General features: G+C 33.5%; 1 protein-coding gene across 1 annotated transcript in view; it reads right to left on the reverse strand.

Moving 5' to 3' along the window:
* The window catches only part of LOC134855392 (leucine-rich repeat-containing protein 63-like), a 51161-nt gene that overhangs the window by 14704 nt on the left and 14170 nt on the right, over nt 1-22287 (reverse strand). The window contains exon 8 of the mRNA XM_063871898.1: nt 3209-3300. Coding sequence (XP_063727968.1) covers nt 3209-3300 — 92 coding nt within the window. The remainder of the gene's footprint in view (nt 1-3208; nt 3301-22287) is intronic.

The following is a 22287-nucleotide window of genomic DNA, read 5'->3' on the forward strand; positions in this document are numbered from 1 at the left end:
TTCCAGCAAAATTTCAATTTTCAAAAATAAGACTCCTGACCGGGCTCGAGCCCTTGATCTTTGTGGTCTACACTACATGCTCAATGAATAATACAAATGCTAACTGAAAGAAAAAAAATATATACATATATTTTGAACAGAGGCCAAGCTGGGCTTCGCAAACAGTAGCGAGAAAACGACAAAAAAGCTCTATAAAATGAAACAAGAAAAAGCAGAATTATGCCTGTTTTGTAAAATTTTTGCTACGCGACGGATTCGAACCAGCGACCTCAAAATTAAGAGTCTCATGCCCTTCCCACTCGGCCGCTGACACTTAACAATCGCCGAACACTAGCCAAAATTAACGCAGAGAACAGATGCTATGAAATTTCCAACATTACATATGATGAGTAAAGCAAGAGTGACAGCAAAGGAGTACTCTTATTTGCAAGTTAGGCTAAATGAGTACGCTGACTAATGTAAACACTATTTGAAAAACCACAACCTTTTTCCTTTTTTCAAAACTTTAAGAAACTTCAAGTTTTTCAAGCCTAATCATGATTAATCTATTCGCTACTACACTTTGAAACTATGATAGCTCATCGGACAAACAAAAACAGGCGATGCAATCATATGTGAAACATAAGAAAAATCAAACAAATTTTCATACTTTCAGATAGCTGCAGACTGCAAAATTTTATGACTTTTCCTGAAAAACGAAAAAAAAAAAAATCAACCCGACCTAGATAAAAGTGAACAAGGTTCATTGACACAAGATCTTAAATCTGGAAAGAAAAACATAACCAAAAGACAGTTGGAAAGAGCCAATGAACGCAAAACTCAGACAAAATACGGATTTGTTGTTTGAAAAAACTTCAACCTTCAAACATTAAAATAAAAAATGGGCTTGAAGCTCTTTCAATTTCAATTTCAAGATCCTCTTATGATTGACACTTCATTGATGACATAAGTCAATTTGAGAAAACTAGATCCATAGATTAAAAAAAATTTTCGCTGGAAAACTTGGAGCATTAAAATCGGCTTTCGAAATTAGATGTTGATCACGTTTTTCATGACCTTAACATTTTGCTGCCGACAATGGAATTTGCTTTCCTTTTAACTACGGAAATCTAGAGAAATCAAAAGTCAAACCGCGAAAAATCAAATTTGAGCCTGAATAATTTTTGAAAACTTTTTCCGGACACAACTAACAAATACAAATCATCACGACCTATATAAGAGTCTTCGCTATGTTCATCGACACTTATTTACAGCTCATTTTCTTTTTAAACCAACTGTCTTTTCATTTCTTGAGCATTCTTACAAAAAACCGCTTCGAGTATTCTGACAAAAACTTTGATCAATGATATTTGTTTAATTGGACAACACTCAACTTCAGCATGTCGACCAAATAATCCTTAGAAAAACCGTTGATCAAATGCTCATTGTCATGTAATGATTATCGCAAAATGAGAAACATAGCCAACTGACAGTTGGACATGAGTAATGAACGCAAGGAAACTGAAAAAAAAACTGACTTGTGAAACTTTTGAATTTCAAAGAAAAAAAGAGAAGACCTTAAAGCTCATTGAATTTGTAGAACAATTTATGATTGACTTTTTTTGTTAAAATTAACCCAATTTGAGAAAACTGGATCAATAGGCAAAACTTTTATTTCGTTGGGAAATCTGATAATTAATTTCCATTTTCGAAATTAGAAGTCGATCACGTTTTTTGTGACCTTTACACTTTTGCAGTTCGATAGTGGAGTTTTCCTTCCTTTTAACAAAAGTACTGAGCTGAACTTAAAAAGAAATCGAACAAATCGCGAAAAATCAAAATTGAGCGTGAACAAGTTTAGGACTTTTTCCAGAAAAAAACAAAAAAATCGACCTATATAAGAGTACTCACTACGTTCATTACGCTTAAAAAACTTCATGGGTACCGAATCCTGATTGAAATTTTTTGCCAATAAAAATATCAACTTTGAGTACAGATAACAGTGCTAGAGATTTTAGCAGACCGGTTTTTTTAGCTAGGCAAACTTTTAGCAGACTCAGAACAATTAGCAAGTCAGAACGCTAACTTCAAAAGCGGCCTTGGTGATTAGCGGCCGCTTGCTCCTCTGCGCTTCTATTCATCACAAGTGATATTATGCGCATAATTCTTTGTTTTTCACCTAATTTAGACTAGTGCGTTTTTGAAGTTGATAGTTTTGTTGACAAAATTGTGGAATAATTGTTTTAATTAGGAAAGCTTGTCCCAAGACTGAGCGTGTTTTTGAGTCTGTCAATCACGAATGCATCACTTTATAAGGTTGGCCTGCCAAAATACTCATTTTTCACTTTCTATGCTAAAAGATTGGCCAACTAAACGATCGGTTCCCACATATCACTGATTCTGAATTAACATAACGCATGTAAAACAGAATAAAATGATTGAAACTTAAAAAAGCAGCTCTGATTTGTTACTTATCAACATACTAAATGATTGATGATGTTTTGTTGCACTTACGTCCTTGGACACCTGATTTGAACAACAACAACAACATGAACAAATTCAGATAAAAAACTGGATGGAATTACAGACTGTGAACAGTCTATTATTTCACTTTCATCTATTTCGCGTTTATCTATATAACCATGTACTCAATGAATAATTGTTTTCCTTTTTGAGCTCGCATGCTGCTTTTTTGAATATAAGGAAATTTGGCTCTTTTCCAGCTCCCCCCTTTCAAATTCAATTTTGAAAAGCTTATCTAACGTTGTCATAATGCAATGAAATTTGGCGTGGTGACAAATCGAAAATTCTGAACAGATTTGTTCTTCATACTTTACAGCGTAACAACACGCATTTAGTCGTAATAACACGTAAAACAAACATAAGACTCGGTATTTAGAAAGGGGGGACTTAAAAAGAGCAGGAAATTTAAACTCTTCTGAACTTAGAAAACAATTTTTGCATAAATAATTTCAAATATACGATCTTTGAGCATGAGCAATGGACTTCGAACCCTAAACTAAATTATCAAGAGTTAATTGATAAGGCTGCTTGGTAAAAAAAAGATTTCTCTGAAAAAGGAACTGGTATTTAATAATCATCAAAACACATGGTCAGAATAGTTGGACTTATGAAAACAGACATAATTTGTCCAAATGCAATCCAAATTGGTTTTTTTAAGTGAAATTCAAATAAATGAAAACAGCCTTATATTTTTGTTTCGACTTACCAATTGGCGAGTCACTCCTTTCTATGTTGTCAAAAAATTTGGCGGTTGTGTATTGATATACATCCTCCTCCGATTTCAGTACATTGTCGAATCTAGAACAGAACGCGGTCTGATTGACAAAAAGTGATTGATAAAATCTTTCTATTGTTTTAATTTTTTTCTGAACTTATTTTTTCCGAAGCAGATGATGGAAAAAAAGAAAAACAGACGAGAGACAGTTGGAAATTGTTCCATCAATCAAAAGCTCACCGCGAAACAATAATGCAAAAATGACATTTTTCGGAAAAAAGTAAACACCCTGATTAAGTGTTAAATGTCTTCGCTTTGTTCATTAACACTAAATAACAGCAGAATAAAATTAGGATCATCGCATACCACAGGCAGGGATCTAGGATTTTACGATAGGGGGGCGGGGTATGGGTGGGACTTGGCTAAGATTAGAAGGCGCCCTTAGAAAAATTTTAGGGACGGCTAACTAAAAACGGATGTCCTACAATAAAACTAAATGGGTACCCTTTGGGTGGTTAAAGGAGGTTCGGATTCCCATATACAGTACTATCATACAATTTCAAACTGACTACAAATTGAAATTATTCCACCTTTTTTCGGCTATTTTCCAGTCCCCCTTTTTGGAACCTGATCTAAACTATATTTTATGATTGGATAAATTAAATGTTTTACCAATGTAAAGTATTTAATATTAACCAATCATGATCCATCTAACTAACAACCCACTTATTTGTAAGTGCTGAAGTTACTTGTAATTTCAGCACCAGAGAGATTTGAATTTAACTTAGAAATTAGTTGGACTCTCCCGAGCACTTCAGCAGCCGCAATAAACCAGTATACCCTAGATCTATTGAGCCTAGCAGAGACTAGTTAAACAACCTGAGACTAGATAGTATAAGAGTAAGATTAGGATCGGTATTAGACTAAGAAGTTGCACGAATCTATCCGGCCGAAAATAAGATAGCGTGACGAGCAGACGGTGTACCCTATCCGAAATTACTCTATGAGTTATACACCCCAGTCATAACTCATCTGGTGCGACCATAAGTCTCGAACAAGACCTTACTAGATTAGAATTGACCAAAATTAGATTAGAAATTAGACAAAAACATTTACAAAATGTTATACGACAATAATTTAATTGAAATGTCTCTCCGACTCAATAGATCAGAGCCAATATTCCGAACCATAATAGAACTACCCGGAATTGGAAGAAGACCTCGAACCAAAGACGACATACGACAAAGTAGAAACTTGCCGTATAGTTATATGATAGTTCGGCAAAAGCCAGAACAAACTTTTATATTTCGAATACTACTTGCAATGAATTTAGATTTCCATTTGCAAACATAAAACCTTGAAGTTACTCTTCAAAATCATTTCAGGCGCTAAACAAAATTAATATTATACAATAACGATTGATAAAAAGATCTAAGATCGTTTTCCTAAAACTCTGCAGTATTATACAAAACATGTTTGAAAAATATTTATTGGAAAATAAAAATAAAAATTAGTAGCATGACAATAAATGGTTAGTAATCATAAATCATCCTGTTGTTCCAGCTTCATCACCTAAAACATAACAGCAATCATCAACTCACTAATATCATCAAAACACTAAATCTTTCCTTTACACAAATTTAAAACTTTATTAAAACTTAAAGTCACTTAATTTAAAATCAGATCATCAAGGCTTATCCTTGGATCTTAAATCATTTTCTACTTAATTAAATTTCAAACTTGATCATCAAGGCTTATCCTTGGATCAAACAGAACAACTTTGTTCTCCCCCACCCACTTAATTAGTGTCTAACGACCTCAAACGTCGATTCACTATCCAACCCTCTCTAAAAACCCAGGACTAATAGAAATTTTTAAACAAAACTAATCATTCAAATTAGGATAAATAGTGAAGAACTTCGGTTATTCATCCTTCACTTGACCCCCCCCCTCTTAACAGACCCAGGATAAATCTTAGACTTAGTAAGTTTAAAATAGTATCTAACGAACTACTCGCGTTCTAATTATACCTGAACCTTGTGGATCGATTTACTATTCTCCAACCCTTGAACACAATCACTACCCCTAAGTAAGATTAAGTAAGTTAACACCTTAGCTTATACTAGTCACGAGAAAGTAAAAATCATTCTTCGGAATCGATATACTTTTCTCTCCAACCCTGAACAAATAGACCCAGGTTAAGCTAACCAAAAAATCGTAAGAACTAACAGTTTAGGAAAATAGAAATCATTTAACAACTTTTGCATCCGTCATCCTAAACCTTATGTCATTTAAAAACCTAGGAAATAAACAAACAATCGTTTTACACAATTGTGAAATAGATAACAAAAAATACGACCTTGTAATCACACCTCATACACAAACAGTTGGATACATTCGCACAAAACGACAAACACTAAAGAGGAAAATAATAACTAAACAAAGACAAATAACACGAAAAAGATTTTCAAAAAATCGAAACGCATTTTCAGAATCAGAAACCAACAGTTTAGACGAACTTTACAAACTAAAAGAATCAATAGATAAAAATTGCCCACTTCACGATCAAATATATTTTTCTGACTCAGAAACAACTTCAAATTCATCACAAAGAGGAAAAAGAAGAATAAAAAAACAGTACAAACACAAACCAGTACATTTATACAATTGGAATCAACCAATTCGACACATTAATAATTACATATTAACAGTCATCGAACGGAAAAATGAGTTCAACACACACCCCAGGTGACGAAACTCCAGATGATGATGAAATCTTTCCTTTTATAGTAGATGCAGATACTGATAGAGGACAACACATATTTTGTCAAAATTTACTCGTAAATTTATTTGAACCCGGAATCAGTCCATGTAAAACAGAGTTCCCCGATGTAAAAATCAAAAGACAAATCATAGATCACTATCTAAAAGATATATGCAACATAACACAACAGTATGGAATCTACTCCATAGAATTCACCTCACCAAACCATAATAATAGAACATATACTATTCAAACAGACGATCTTGATTTAGAATTTTCAAAAGTTTTTTCAGAATATATAAAAAGCATCCAATACCATAACTCACAAAGAGCAAACTCCATTTTCACCAATGAAGTTTTCGCAATAATATATAGTTATATTTCGATATTAGAAAATGAACTCCCATTAACAAATGTCTCACCGACAGAAACATCTAAACATTTAAGAGTACGACATGAAATCACACTACTCTCTAGTTATTTAAACATCATTAAAGAAAATTTCACGAAAGACGACGTTTCACAACATACCAAACACGATTTACAAAAAATTTTGGCATGGTTCATAATAGATTATTTCACACACAATATTGATTTAATTGCACAAGCAAGAAAAAATTTTAGACCCCAAAATTCGAACGATGATACCGCTATCACAGAACAATCAGATTATGTTTGGGACCCCGAATGGTCTCATCCCGCATTTATAAGCTTTCCACAATCAATCTCAAGTCAAGCAATAGGTACAATATCTTACATACGAGATTATGTAAGAGTAATACCATTAACAATTGATGCAACACCATTAAACTATAATACATTTTTACCCGATACACAAAATAATAGTTTAAACTCTACAGTCATACACAACGAAAACCTCAATGGAACTAGGAATCTTACTCAACAAGATATCCAGACACCATCACACTTCATAAATGAAGAAATTGTACACACAACAACTACACAACAAAGTATTTCACCAATACGCCCAAATTTAACAACACCAAGAAATACAAATCCTTCACAAACACAGGTAACCTTACAATCAACCGTTAAACCTTCGGTTGCCCCTAAATACTCACATATGGATTACCAAACATACAGACCCATGACAATACCATCAAAAACACGCAAAACATTCACTAGAAACAACTTTGCAGACCATAATTATAATTATACACATCCATCAAAAACAAATTATCAACCACAAAGGAATTTTAATCAATATACAAAACCTCGAAACTGGGATAACCCAACGGCCCAGTATAATTCCAAAAATTTTCAACCAAATCCTCCACAGGATCGCAGTGAAAATTACCCATTTTTTCAACAAAATAAAAATAAAAAACAAACATCTTATCAAATGGATTATTTATCCTCAGATGATGATTTCTTACAACCAGATATATTTGCACCAAATACTCAAGAATATCGTAGACAAGGAATACAGAGAACACGTACAAATCATAGAAATTTTTCTCCACAACCAATAGATGCACAACATCAACAACCAATTCAACAACAAAATCTAATTAATACACAATCTTTTCAACCAATTCAACAACAAAATCCAATGACTGCACACTCGTATCAAGCATCACAAATGCAAAATGAAATACCACTCCCATATTATCTCCAACAACATGAAATAACAAGAAACCAACTTTCAAATTTTTCTCAAATGCCAAATGCAGCAGAATCATTACAAATGACAATGAATCCATACCTTATGGGTGGATCATCAATAACATCAAACAAACCTTTAATGGTTTTCACAGGAACAGACCCTGAATACTCTGTAGAAGATTACTTAAATGCAGTAACAGCAAATTTGATTTTAAATATAGGACCTGAACCAATTAATACGCCACTACATCAAAACTGGATACATCGACGCACAGCGTTAATACAAACAACCTTAGATGGCGCAGCCCAAAAATGGTTTTCAGTACTACCTCTAGAAATAAAATCAAACTGGAAAAGATTTACACAAGAATTTTCAAAAATGTTTGACTCTGAAAGAAACAAACAACAACAAAGAGTTTTATGTAATGAAATTCGCAGATTACCAAACGAAACCATCAAGCAAATAGCAGTACGAATCGAAACACTAGTTCGAAAAGCATATTCACTAAATACACATGACTATAAAAACACAAAGATGACAGAAATCTTAATGATGACCTTAACACCACAATTAAGGAAAATAGCAATAAAAAAGAGAGCATCCCATCCTTCTTCAATTCGAGAACCCGATTTAGATTTTCGAAAACTAGTAGACAAACTAGAACAAGCAGAAATCACGATGAAACTAGAAGAAACGGAAAATCTGAAATTACAATACGTTAACAGAATTGAAACGACTCCCACTAATATTAATAATATACAGGAATCAGAAACAGACCTCGTTGAAAAAATCACTGAAATACTCAATATTTACGAAAAGAACCCGAACTTTAAAGGCAAACCATCTTTCAAAAAATGGTGTAATTATTGCCGACGATACGGACATAGTATTTCCGAATGTAGGCAAAAACAGCAAGATAGTCAAAATAAACCTCAAAAATACAAAGAACCAAATAAATCATTCTATCAATACATGAAAAAAGATCAAAATTTACCGAACAAAACAGTTCACAGCAACAACAGTTCAGGAAAACCACTCCCGAACAATACAAATTATACAAGAAATCAATCCCCATATAACTCAAGTTATAGAGGAAGATCACCAGAACGAAGAAACACGTATAATTCATCACAAAATCACTACAATAGACCAAATAGTCGAAATAACTACTCCAGATCAAATTCAAATACACAACGATTTGTTTCTAGATCTAATTCCCAATCAAGAAATAATTACTATCCAAACAATCAATCACGAAATTCATCATACAATAGGAATAGAAACTACTCCTATAATCGAAATAGAAGTTATTCAAACAACCGAAACCAGAATTATCCGAACAATCGATCAAGGAATAACTCATATAATAGATCGAACTATAACAGACCAAACAATAATTACCAAAACAGATCGCGAAATAATTCACAAAATCGACACCCAAGTTATAATAATCGTTATAGAAATTATTCCCAATCACCACACCGGAATAATAATAACTATAATAACTCTAATAATCGCCACAGAAGTAGTACACCTAAACATCAAAGACAAATCAATCAAGTACAATCTAACCCAGAAACAACATCAGACCCTCCAGGTATTGATGACACAGTAACTGATACGTTACAACTCAATCAAATAAACTGTACATCATCAGATTCAGAAAGTGATACTGAAAACACTCGTTCTATCAATATGATAAAAGTCGAAAATGACTATGAATCTGTCATATATGAACAACCCTTTCCATCACACATATATGAAAATCAATCAGAATTTCTTCAAAATTATTACACTACACCCATAAATTCCACACCAACGACGCAAGAAACAAACGAGAATAACACTACAGATCAAACCAATAAAAATACCAAAACAAAATGCTTGAATACAAACCACATTTATCAAAATATACAAAAAGAACAACCCAAAGAAAAAATCTGGACAATACCATTTCTCTTAGAAAGCCCAAGAAACAAAGAATTTCAACCACCAGACCTTGAAATCGATTTTTTAATTGATTCAGGAGCAGAATCAAACATAATAAACATTCCCACATGGAATGAAATAAAAACTTTACACCCAAAGCTAACACCTCTTGAAACCTCCAGTAAGCTAGCAACAGCACAAGGATCAACATTGATAAACTACGGGAAAATCCAATTATTTCTCCTCCCTACCAGAACAATGGAGCAAAGTAAAATTCTAAATAAGCCATTTAAACAAATATTCCATATCACTGATATTAAATATAATATCATTGGAATACCATTTATTTCGAAGTATATACCAACAATTAACATCCTAAATAGTAAAATATTAATCAAAGATAAATATACAAAAACAAAAGAAACATCCTTAACATTTTTTCAAAGATTAAATAAACAACCACCATTTTTTTCAAAATTTTATCCGATATTTAATCAACAAAGAAAACACCTGAAACCACTATCAGGAAACATCTATAATTTTTCAATCAAACAAGTTCACCAATATGATAAAGAACAAAACAAACAAAAATTTTATATGTCAGATTTTGAATTCAAACCTATTCATAAATTTTTCAAAATCACAATCTCTTCAATAAAATATTTAAAAAATTCGAATTCAGATATTATTTCCTTACATGTTTATAACAACACACCTTACCAAGTAACATTACCTTTAGGACTTTTAGGATATTGTGAAACTAACGCTACAATATCACCAATACACGAAAAAGCCTATCGCGTAAATAATATACTCCAATTACTAGATATTTGCCAATCTACAATTCTTAATGAAGAATTATCTATAAATAATATAATAAGTAACGAAAACAGAAATACGGATTATTTCACAAAAACTCCATATTTCAAACCTACATTCAACATCAGTAACTACACAGAGGACCAACAAAAATTTTTAACGATGTTTAATTTCCAACATTCACAAATAACACAAGACGAATTCGAAAAGTTAGCCAAACAGCTAATTAAATATTCATCAGTCTATGCAACATCAAAATTCGATGTTGGCAAAATCAGTTCATCACTACATCTCCCATTAAAACCAGACGCAGTTTTCAAAAAACAGAGAGCAAGTAAAGTACCAATTCACTTACATGATAAAGTAAACAGATTACTCGATATTTTAGAACAGTACAATATTATATCACCAGTTAATAAAGAAGAACAACCAAAAGGCAACACATTCATCAACCCCGTTATCATTCTAGCTAAAGGAGAATCATTAAAAATCGTTCTCGACGCTAGATACCTCAATTCACTTATAGATGAATCAAAATGTAATTGGCCCATTGAACCAATACAAGTTATTTTAACAAAAATAAACGGCAAATACTTTACAACCGCCGATATGAATAGTGCATACAATCAAATGCCACTAGATGAACAATCACGACGTTTAACACAATTTGTTATCGGAAACCAACAATATGAATTTAACCGCTTATTCTATGGAATATCCATAGGACCAGCAGCATTTTCAGCTTTTATGAGCAAAATTTTTAGACCACTAATACTCAAGAAAAACGCAATCACCTATCTAGACGATGTTTTTATGCAATCACAAACAAAAGACGAAATGTTCAATGTTTTAGAAAAATATCACCAAATACTTCAGAACGAAAATCTGAAGGCCGCCCCCGATAAATCACACTTCTTTTTGACAAGAGTTAAATTCTTAGGACATAACATAGAAAGAAAAACAATCACTCCATTGAAATCACGCATTGACGCTATTCAAAAACTTCAACCACCAACAAATAAAAAGAAAATCCAAGAATTCCTTGGAATGTTAAACTTTTTAAGTAAATATGTTTATAAAATGCAATTATATCTACGACCATTTTACAACATTCTTAGACAACAAAATAATTTTGAATGGAATACAGAACATCAAGCACGATTCGAAGAAATAAAGAAACTTTTAACTGAACAAATTTCAAACACAATTCCAGACCCTGATCAACCATTTTATGCAATGTGCGATGCTTCGAACTTTGGCATCGGCGCAGCACTATTACAATCACATAATGGTACAAATAAAATGAACCTCATATCAGCAAATTCTCGATTATTCACTCAAGCAGAGCTACGACTCTCAACTCTAATGAGAGAATGTACAGCCATAATATATACACTGACAGAATATGAATTTCTGATACTTGGATCAAAACATCCCACAGTTTTATTCACAGACCACAAACCAATCATTTTTCTTTTCACACAGAAATCTAACCCAAACCACCGAGTTTACAGATTTCAATTAATTCTAATGAAATTCCCAAACTTACATATAGTTTGGACTGCAGGAAAAAATCTTGCATTACCAGACACCTTAAGTCGAAATACACCACCTGAATTACTTACACGAAAAACAACAGTTGAAATACCCAAAAACATAAAATTCTACCTTGCAGAAAACGAAACATCACCCCGATTAGAATGCAAATATGCAGTTAAAACTGATATTGAACAATCACAAATAAATAATTTACAACATTTCCCACTTTATTTAGATTGTCAAAATAATCATTATGAAGTTGACCTACTTGGAACATCAACTTTTAAACCAATTCCATATTCCCAATGGATAAAAAATAACACCCAACAAAAACGAACAAAACAACACCAAACTAAAAAAGACCATTTTCCACTAATAGAAAAAGAAAATTTAACTGATAAAATAAATTTATCAGGACCACCAACAACCGATTCGAAATACACAATAAATCAAGTTTTTGATCTTCATGACCCATTAGATACAATACCCTTATCTAAATTCGAAATTGAAAACATTTTTCTCCCTCCAACAGAAACGATTACAATTTCAACACTAAAACAATATCAAAATCTTGACCCGATAATTAGACAACTAAAATCATGGCACAAATATAAAACTAAACCTAACAAAGCAGATTCAACCATTCTAGGAAACAAAACACTCCTCCGATACTTTCGCAAATTTAACAACACAACAATTAACGAAAATACAGACCTTTTAGAGTATAACCTGAATGAATCTACAGTTCCATGTCTCCCTTTAAGTATGATTCTTATAGCTTTTAATATTTCACATACACAAAATATTAAAGGACACTCTGGATCAGAAAAAACATATTCAAATTTCATACAAAATTTTTACTTCCCAAATGCACCAATCTGGATAAAAGTACTATGCAATGACTGTATAGTATGTCAACTAAATAAACCTTACCCAAATCAAAAACAAATAGCACAAAAACAAGATTTTAAAGGACAAAGTTTGTACTTTAATCACCGTATCTCACTTGATACTAAAGGACCAATTTCACCCTCATCCGAAGGAAACTCCTACATTATGGTAATTGTTGACGCATTCACACACTATGTAGCACTTAACCCAGTACCACATTGTAATGCTTATTACGCATATACAACACTCTATGAACACTGGATAGCAAAATTCGGACTACCAGAAATTTTAGTTACAGACAATGGTACAGAATTCATAAATAATGAAATAATAACACTATGTCATTTATACAACATTAAACACAAACCACGTACATCTCATGCACCTTGGACAAACGGCTTAGTCGAAGGTATGAACCGTTCACTACAAGAATATCTTAGATGTATCATCAACGGAAATGATACAAAATATACCGAATGGTCAGCAGATGTAAAATTATTTCCCTTAGCATATAACTCACAAATTACGACAACACTAGGAATGTCACCATACGAAATGGTTTTCAACCAAAAGCCACGCAAACCAATAATGTTTACAGCAAACTCCCATAAAAACGCACAAGGTTATTGTCAACCAAATAAAGACTCAATTTGCTATAACCTCCCATTACATACGCACGATGAAGATCATTTTCATCACCCACAAATTCTTAAATTAGCCTCCGGTACACACACCGAATGGATTTTAAATAGAGATAAGAAACACAATGAAATTTACCAAAAAATAACGAAAAAGTTATTACAAAGACAAAACATAAATGAACAAATCAATTCACGTTTTACACCAGCTTCCGATTTAAAAATTGGAACATTTGTTTTAATACCTAATTTTAATACTCAAAAAGGAATTTCTAAAAAATTACAACCCCTCCGAAAAGGACCCTACCAAATAATTGCAAAACCCACTGATGTCACATATAAAATTACCGACTCAAACAAAAAAGAAATCGTTCAACATCGAAACAACCTATTACCTTATTACCCGAAAGAATACGCACTCCGCGAATTAACTCAATTATATTCTTTCACAGGATTAAAAATCATTCAAAATGAACCACATCTGAAAAACACAGAACAAAATGATAACCCCACCGAAAATCAAAACACAAAACCAACCGCCACCAAAAACAATACACAAAACCATAAAGAATCCCAAAAACAAAGAAAAAATAGAAAAATGACCGAACAAATAATACCCCAAGAAGAAATAGACAAATCTGAACATAGAAAAACAACAAAACTCCGAAATCAACCACGTAAAAACTACAAAATGTTCATCCCTCAATCTAAAATATTAAAGAAAGTAGAATTTAAAAAGTAATTTTAAGATTTTATACTTCACAATCTTGAAACCTCCGTAACATTTTTCATTTCAATTTTTCAAAATAACATGCTCACAAGTACGCAATAATTCTAGTTCAAAATAGACCAATAGGATTCATCCAATCCGCCACTTTCTCTAACTCAAACTAAGATCAATTAGACGAATAATCTAGAACTCCAGGCACATCTCTAACTATAACTTTACAACCTCCAGGTCAAAAATAAGCAAACCACTCCAACTTGACAGCTAAAATAAACATCACCATAATACCGTACCCCTCCCTTATCTAATAACCCAAAGATCAACAATATTTCCCCAACTCAGACCACGAATACCCCCAAAACAAATTTGATAACTTAGCCTAAAGTAACAAAGTGAAGATTTTAATTAGCCTAAAGTATAAAAATCTCACCATACCCCGGATCATTTGACAAACAAAAATAAAGAAAAAGACGACCTCCCAGTCACCATGAAAATTGCCCCCAACAATTTTTTACATAACTAAACCCACTTGTCAAAAAAACTAATAAATAATTCGACCACACTAGAAAATCGCCTCAAACAGCAAAAAATATTCGACCAAGAGATCATTTCTTAAATGCTCTTCTCTCAAACAGTTGCTCAAATACTTATAAATTTTAAACATTTTTTTTCAATACTTGAAGCCTTTATAATATTTCTTTTTGATATACTTGAATATTTTCTAATAATCCTAATCATTTTTTGTAACATTTTTTTAATTTTCTACACTATACTCGAACTATTCCTCCAACTTTCCAAAACCCTTGAATATATTCACAGGTACGATTTTAACAACTTGTCTAAATGATACGAACAATTTTCAGTAGAACTGATATTTTTTTATTGTTTGTAATTTTCATAACATTTTTATCATCCCTCATTTTGACAATATGTAAATGTATAAAGAAAGCAATCATCACATTTGCCCTAGCAACAATTTTTCTAATTATTTTTTTGGAAGAATATTATAATAAACATAAACCTTCCCACTAAAGTAACAATTCAAAAATCCATCAAAAATTGCTACCCAACAGTCACAGAATCAGTCTTCACCGACATCATCCCAAGATAATCCAACACCACCTTCAACTACTCAAAATCCTCAAACATCTACACGAATTTCTTTTCAAGACAATCCATACACTTTTGAAGAACGGCACGCTCGTTTATCTGAACCACTAGAACCAGTTCAACGACAAGCACCTCTAAGCGAACCAACATATAACCTATACCCAACACTACCACAAGAACTAAGTAGAATACGAAACCTTAGTCAAAACCAAAACACAACAGAAATAAATAGACAAATTATACATCCTCGACGAAATAGAAATTTTCAAACTCCCCGAGTTCATTTTGATATACCTCAATCCCCATCACAAACCACTCCAGAAAACACCACTGGTATCACACCAGAAACTCCTACACTTTTTTCACAACGAAGCACTTCAAGTCTACCTTCAGACTACTTAGGTTCAACACCAACATCTGAACAAGCACGAGAAAATCCTTTTAACCCCCCAAACCTAACATCACGACTGCCATATTGGACTACACATTCATTTACACAAGGTGAACCAAATTTAGTCAATGACCCCATAGATATTTCTACGGATACAACAACATCCTCATCACTACCAGAAACATTATCACTACCATCAACACCATCAATAAGCCAATTTTCACCACTACCCTTTAACTTAAATTTTCCAAACAATCTCGACGCCAGATATCGAGAACAATCATTAACAAATATTCCTTTAAGATTAGATTGGAATACATTCACAGCACCTCCACCATTATTTGGACAACATCAAGAAAGTAACCGCCTTCATAACTGGGCACTTAATAGATTACAATATCGCCAAGATATTCACAACGATATCCGTGATCACAATATTCAAATACTCCAACAAAACAGTTTACAATTAAAGTTTGAAATCACAGTTAAATTAAACAACATTACTCAACATCCCTACCCATTAAATCCACCTAACATAACAGCTCAATCACTACCACCACCATTTATAACTACTGAAGTAATATATAAATACGACAGATATACCAAAAACACAATTGGTTACATTACATTTTATAACCCATACTCAGGATTATCATACACATGTATATTCTAAAATTATTAATTTTTCTCCAACTCCTTTTTCTAGTAACCTCAAATCAAAACATAAACCCTTCCCCTCGTACAGGACCACAAGATTTATTAGTAACACATTACGATTGCGAAGAAAATGAACAAAAAACACTACATAAATATGCAATAAATCAAGTATCACAATGTGAAACAGAACCACAAGCTATAGAAACCACAGATATCATAGCAACACTCTATTCAAAAGCCCGAGCAACAACAGTTACAGGTTATAAATTCACAGCGACATTTTCCGAAAAGAAAGTACATTGTTCACAAGTCTCCAACGGCAACAAAAACCGACTTGACCATGAATCATTCTATCAAAGTAATATAGAACGTCTTTTACATCTCAATCCCGACGATTGTAAAAATGAATTACTTAGACTAAACATCACACAAAATAAAAATTCCCAAAGAAAATTAGTTAATTTTCAAGTTTTTTCAGACTCTGTACACCAATCACAACTTGAAAGACACCAAGGACATATAAAACTAGACGAAAAATACCCGTATAACGGCGCACACGGACGATTAACCTATGACCTACATGATAAACATTGGATACCACACATTGGTATAAATAATCCATCAAACTGCAAAGCAGACACGAAAAATAAAGGATACCAAGAAATAATGTTTTTCGATTGGAAAATACAACTCGAAAAAATACAACTCACACGAGATTTATCTGATAATACAATGATCTATCAAGGAATCCGACTACCTTGTAAAAATGATCAAGGATATTGCGACCCTACAACAAGAACACAAGCAACAATTGTTTGGTTCCCCGAAGATACATGTACAACATTTCAAGTAGCAAAAATACACGCTCGTATGATAAAATTTCACGAAAAATATTTCATACAATCAATTCCTTATGAACAAGTCCATCCATCACGAAAACTAAGTTCCGATTTTAGAAACATAGACAATATAGAAAATAAATTGACACGTTTTCAAATATATCAAGAAACAGAACTTGCATGTAAATACAGGAATCCACTTCACAGAACACAATACTCTGAAATATTAGTTGAATACGAAAAAGGATTCGACATGACCACTGGAAAAGTAAAAATCGACCCATATGCCACAGGTCATCCTCTAAACGAAGGAACATCCTATATACCAGTTAATTTTGAAAAAAGCAACGGACAACCTGGTGGACATCTAAAACCTTATGACACCAGAAGCACACGCTTACAAGAATTATCACTAATGAATACTACATATTTCGGTAATATCCACTATGATATTCATTTGGATATGAAACTAGACTATACAATTAGCCGCATTTTTCAAGAAATGTCACTCTCCGAATTAGAAACACTACACCAACTATGTGAATTGGAACGAACACAAATATTACAATCACTTGCACTAGCAGTATTAAAAATACCCTACGCAGGATACTTATTATCAGGAAATAGATCAAATTTTTTAGACTACGAAGGAAACATCTTATGGTTTTATACTTGTACCAAAAAAGTATCACCACTATACGTTTTTGAAGATAAACGATGTTATAAAAGAATCCCTATCTTTTATAAGAATAAAGTACATTTCGTGGATACACTTTCACGAAGAACCTATTTCTGGGATACCGCAGTCCCATGTGGATCAGAAAACAGCCACAATGTAGTACAACTAAACCCTGATGAAAATAAATATTATCTTCTCACTCCATATCCCACATTAATGCAATCACTCAAAAAATTTTCACCAGAAAGCATTCGCGCTATCGCTCGAAACCCAAATATAGACTTACAATCAATAGGAATCTATTCAAAATCAGATATTCAACATCACATTAGAACACAACAATTCCAAGAATTATTAACACAAATGGACACTATACAAAGACAATCAATTGACCAAAACCTACGCAAACTTGCAGAAACCGCAGGTTTTGCCGATATCTACACACAAGACTATAGCGGATATTTTAAAGACATTAAAGATTATATATATCTAAATGGCGAAAAATACCGTCCCCAAGATATATCACCAATCAACATTTTTAGCTTTGTTACACTCAAGAATGAAATCCTTGATTTTCTAGGATGGCCCTACTACATCTTAGAAAAATTGACTATTTTATACGCAATGTTTAACTTTATTGGATTTCTTTTCTCACTCTTAAAAGGAATCTACAACACATGTGCTATACACACACAAGTAAACAGACAAGCAAGCGTAGCACGCATACTCTTTGCAGGATTTTTTGGAATTTTTTCCACATCTATAAACAAAATTCTTTTAGACGCACAAATAAAAGAATATAACACAAAAATAACAACACGACAAAATACATACGACGAAGAACATAACAATGTCGACACACAGCCAACGGCACCACAATTACCACCCCTACCAAATAACCATCCACTATCCCTAGTCCCACGAAATTTTCGAAATTTGGCAATCACACATAATCCAAATTTTCGACTCAATACATCGCAAAGTCCCATCCAACATATAATGACACATCAATCACAAGATGATAATACTTATGAACAAATTATTGAACAGCCCCATACCACCGCTTTTCAATCTCAAAATAATCATTTTTTTAGCCCACGATGAGCCGCCAACTTGGATCACTACACCGATCAAATTCCCACCCAACCAATCTTACCTCTCCAATCCCAATAATACCACTTTTTGCTTTTCCGCCACCCGATTTTCCATCTAGCAATGTAACATCAGGCATGAATTCCGACACTAACTCACATATTTCAGTTTTATACTCCATTTCACAGCTAAATAACCCGAATATTGAAACCCCCGATGAATTTGCCGACTCAGAACCATCTCCATCCAATAATTTTCATAACCCTTCTAATTTTTCTCAACCTCCTTTTCAACCCATATTGTCAAATAACCCTGACCCAATCACTCCGACACCCTCTTATGCTTCCCAAGTTACCCCAACCTACTCCTCATACCATTCTGACCAATCATCTCATTCTCCAGACACCCCCCGAATCTCCCCAGAGCTAGATAATTTTATTACCCTCCAACAACAACCCTACCACCTTAACACCCCAACCATAAACCAAATCTCCTCCACTACAAATTCATCCAATCCCCCTACACCCTCTTCAAATTATACTGAATCATTAACACCATCATCCACATCCACTATATCTTCACTAAACACTAATAGAGCTTACCGCACTTTTAAAAGAAAATTCCCCAACCATCCTTTCCCAGCAAAACCAGGAACAGCCCGTGAATACATCAACCACCCCCAGCATACTAACACTAAAGAATTTTTAGCTATCACTTTACCCTCATTTCCACAATACACCTTAAACACCCCCCACGACACTAACGAAACACGCAACTTTGTAGATGAATACGTTTTAATGCCCACTCTCTCTTGGACCTCATACTATCATTTCACTAACCCTCTTTGCTTACCTTTATCCAGCACTTCCATCGATATAGAACGAAACAAAGACATGCTATATCGACTAACTACACCACTAACCGCTAGACAGTTTACTTACGTTGGATATAAAAAATCACTAAAAATACACACTGCACCTAGAGCTAATGAATATACACTAGAATACTACGATCACAACATCATCAGAGCTAACCAAGATCAATTCTTAGACGACGATCGCTTCGCTAATCCACAAATCACCGAGAAATTTTTCATCAAGACACCATATGTATTTACACTAAACATCTTCGACCGAAAGTTTGATCACATTATTTCAGAAGCACTAACAAACACACAAGCATACGAAAGTTTTAAAGAACGCTTCCAAATCTTTTCACTAACCTTTCATTTCCTTGCACCACACGAAAGAGATTTACACTGCTCACACGATATTATGTTGCGCACTAAACAAACACATACATACAGTTACTATCGTTTCATCCAAAATCACTTTGACCTCCACACACCCTCTAGACAACCACACCATCGTTTCCAATTCATCAATTCAAAATACACTTCACCGTATTTCCTAAATTTCACATATTGTATTAAAGACACTAACCTCCATGGTATTCTTCGTAATTATGACCCCATAACCCAAATGTACATTTTCTGCCCCATCACCAAGACCTTCAACGCCGAAGAATCCCGACCCTTCCTTATCCCGCACGAGTTTGTACAACCTATAGAAATCCCAATTTTAGAATTCATCCACAACACTAAATTCAATCACAAATTATATAATCTAATCCAAAACACACCTTATGAGTTTGCAGTTGGCACTGAAGAACTAACCACTATCAAGGCACTTCAATTGCTTTGGCCACTGCTTCAGACTAAAAATATCATCCGCATCTTAGCTAAACTACTAACAACTTCAGAACTAATTCACGACATCTTCCCCCACGGTTTTTCCCCGACGACTAACAGGTAAGTATGAATTAAATGAATATAACTAACTAATTGAAATATTAAAAAACTCACCATTCTTTATTCATGTTTTCATTAGATTTTTAGCTTTCATCCGACAATCACCTACAAAAACCACAAAAGAAACAATAAAAATCACAATTTTCATCAAACAATTTTAAAATTCTATTAATCTCCTACACTTATAAATTTCTAAATTTAATATCAATGCAGTAAATTCATCTATAATATTTTCCCCCAAAGCAGTAAATCTAATTATGATGAAAATTTGTATCTTAATATTCCCCCATAACTAGCAGTAAATTTCAAAATTCTATGCAGTAAATTAATAAAATGCAATTGCAGTACTAACCTTTTGATATTTTCATTCATTCGCACAGAAATTCTATCCACACTCGCACAGCTCGCCCACGAAGAATTGTTTAAAATAATGAATTTCAGTTTCAAGTTTTCACACTCAACAACTCTAACATATAATAACATGTTTCAAACTTTCCTTTAACCCGGTTGGAAAGGAATCATATACTAAACAAAACTAACCAACGCAGCTTACTAAATACCACAAATCATAGAATAACAGCATGACTAAGAAAAGGAAACCAACGGTACCCAAACCGGATTAACCCAGTTTAAAACTGGATAATTTATTCTTTTGAAGACTATTACAAAGTCTTAGAAAGAAATAATAAAACACAAAAAAGTCGAAAGACAAACCCATACCACAGACAATTTGATTTTTGAAAAAAGGACACAACCAACAAAACATAAGAAAAACCACAACAAACCCAACATAAAACGTTGTCACATAACAGGACCCCTCACAAAAACCGCATGAAATCATACTCCCACTCCTGGCCTAACCCACCAGGAAGGACGTCCTGAGCATGCTCTATAGCCGGCCTAACCCACCGCGCTACATCCACGCTTTGTGACCACACCACTATTTTTAATAAGAGCTACTCAAGGGTGAGTAACTCTTCAAAATAACCGAACTAAAACAAAAAGCTTTTGTGAAAACAACTAACTAAAATCATTATTAAAAAATATTAAACTAATAAAAGTTTTATAAAATGTAAAATCACATGATGCAATATATAGATCAGAATACAACACCAAGGACGAACATCAAAAGACAAAACGACCCCACTACACTCGAGAGAGAATGACCAACTACAATCGATATGCCGCTCACAATCACAACTCAAAGGATTTAGAGTACGACTTGACCTCGCAGAAAAGGACTTCATTGAACTAGACCAATGACCACCTCGATGTTCAAGTATACGTACAGATCCGAGTAACCAGGCATCCCCTCCACGCACAATCTCCACGCCATTCCCAAGCTAGATCAGACACAAAAGAAGTTCTCTCCGAAGAACAGAAAAACCTGACATAGCCAACCATTCTGAAATCAGAATTGATTTTGTTGCAGAGACTCAGTCGTTGTCGCGAGAAGAACACAACGTCTTATGTCCCTAACTCCAGCTCCCTGGAACTTCCTTAACAGAAAGGAAACAAAAAAAAATATGATGTTCGCCAAATACCAACGTCCATCATC

The sequence above is a fragment of the Symsagittifera roscoffensis genome, chromosome 10, assembly GCF_963678635.1.
Source record: "Symsagittifera roscoffensis chromosome 10, txSymRosc1.1, whole genome shotgun sequence".
NCBI lineage: Eukaryota > Metazoa > Xenacoelomorpha > Acoela > Convolutidae > Symsagittifera > Symsagittifera roscoffensis.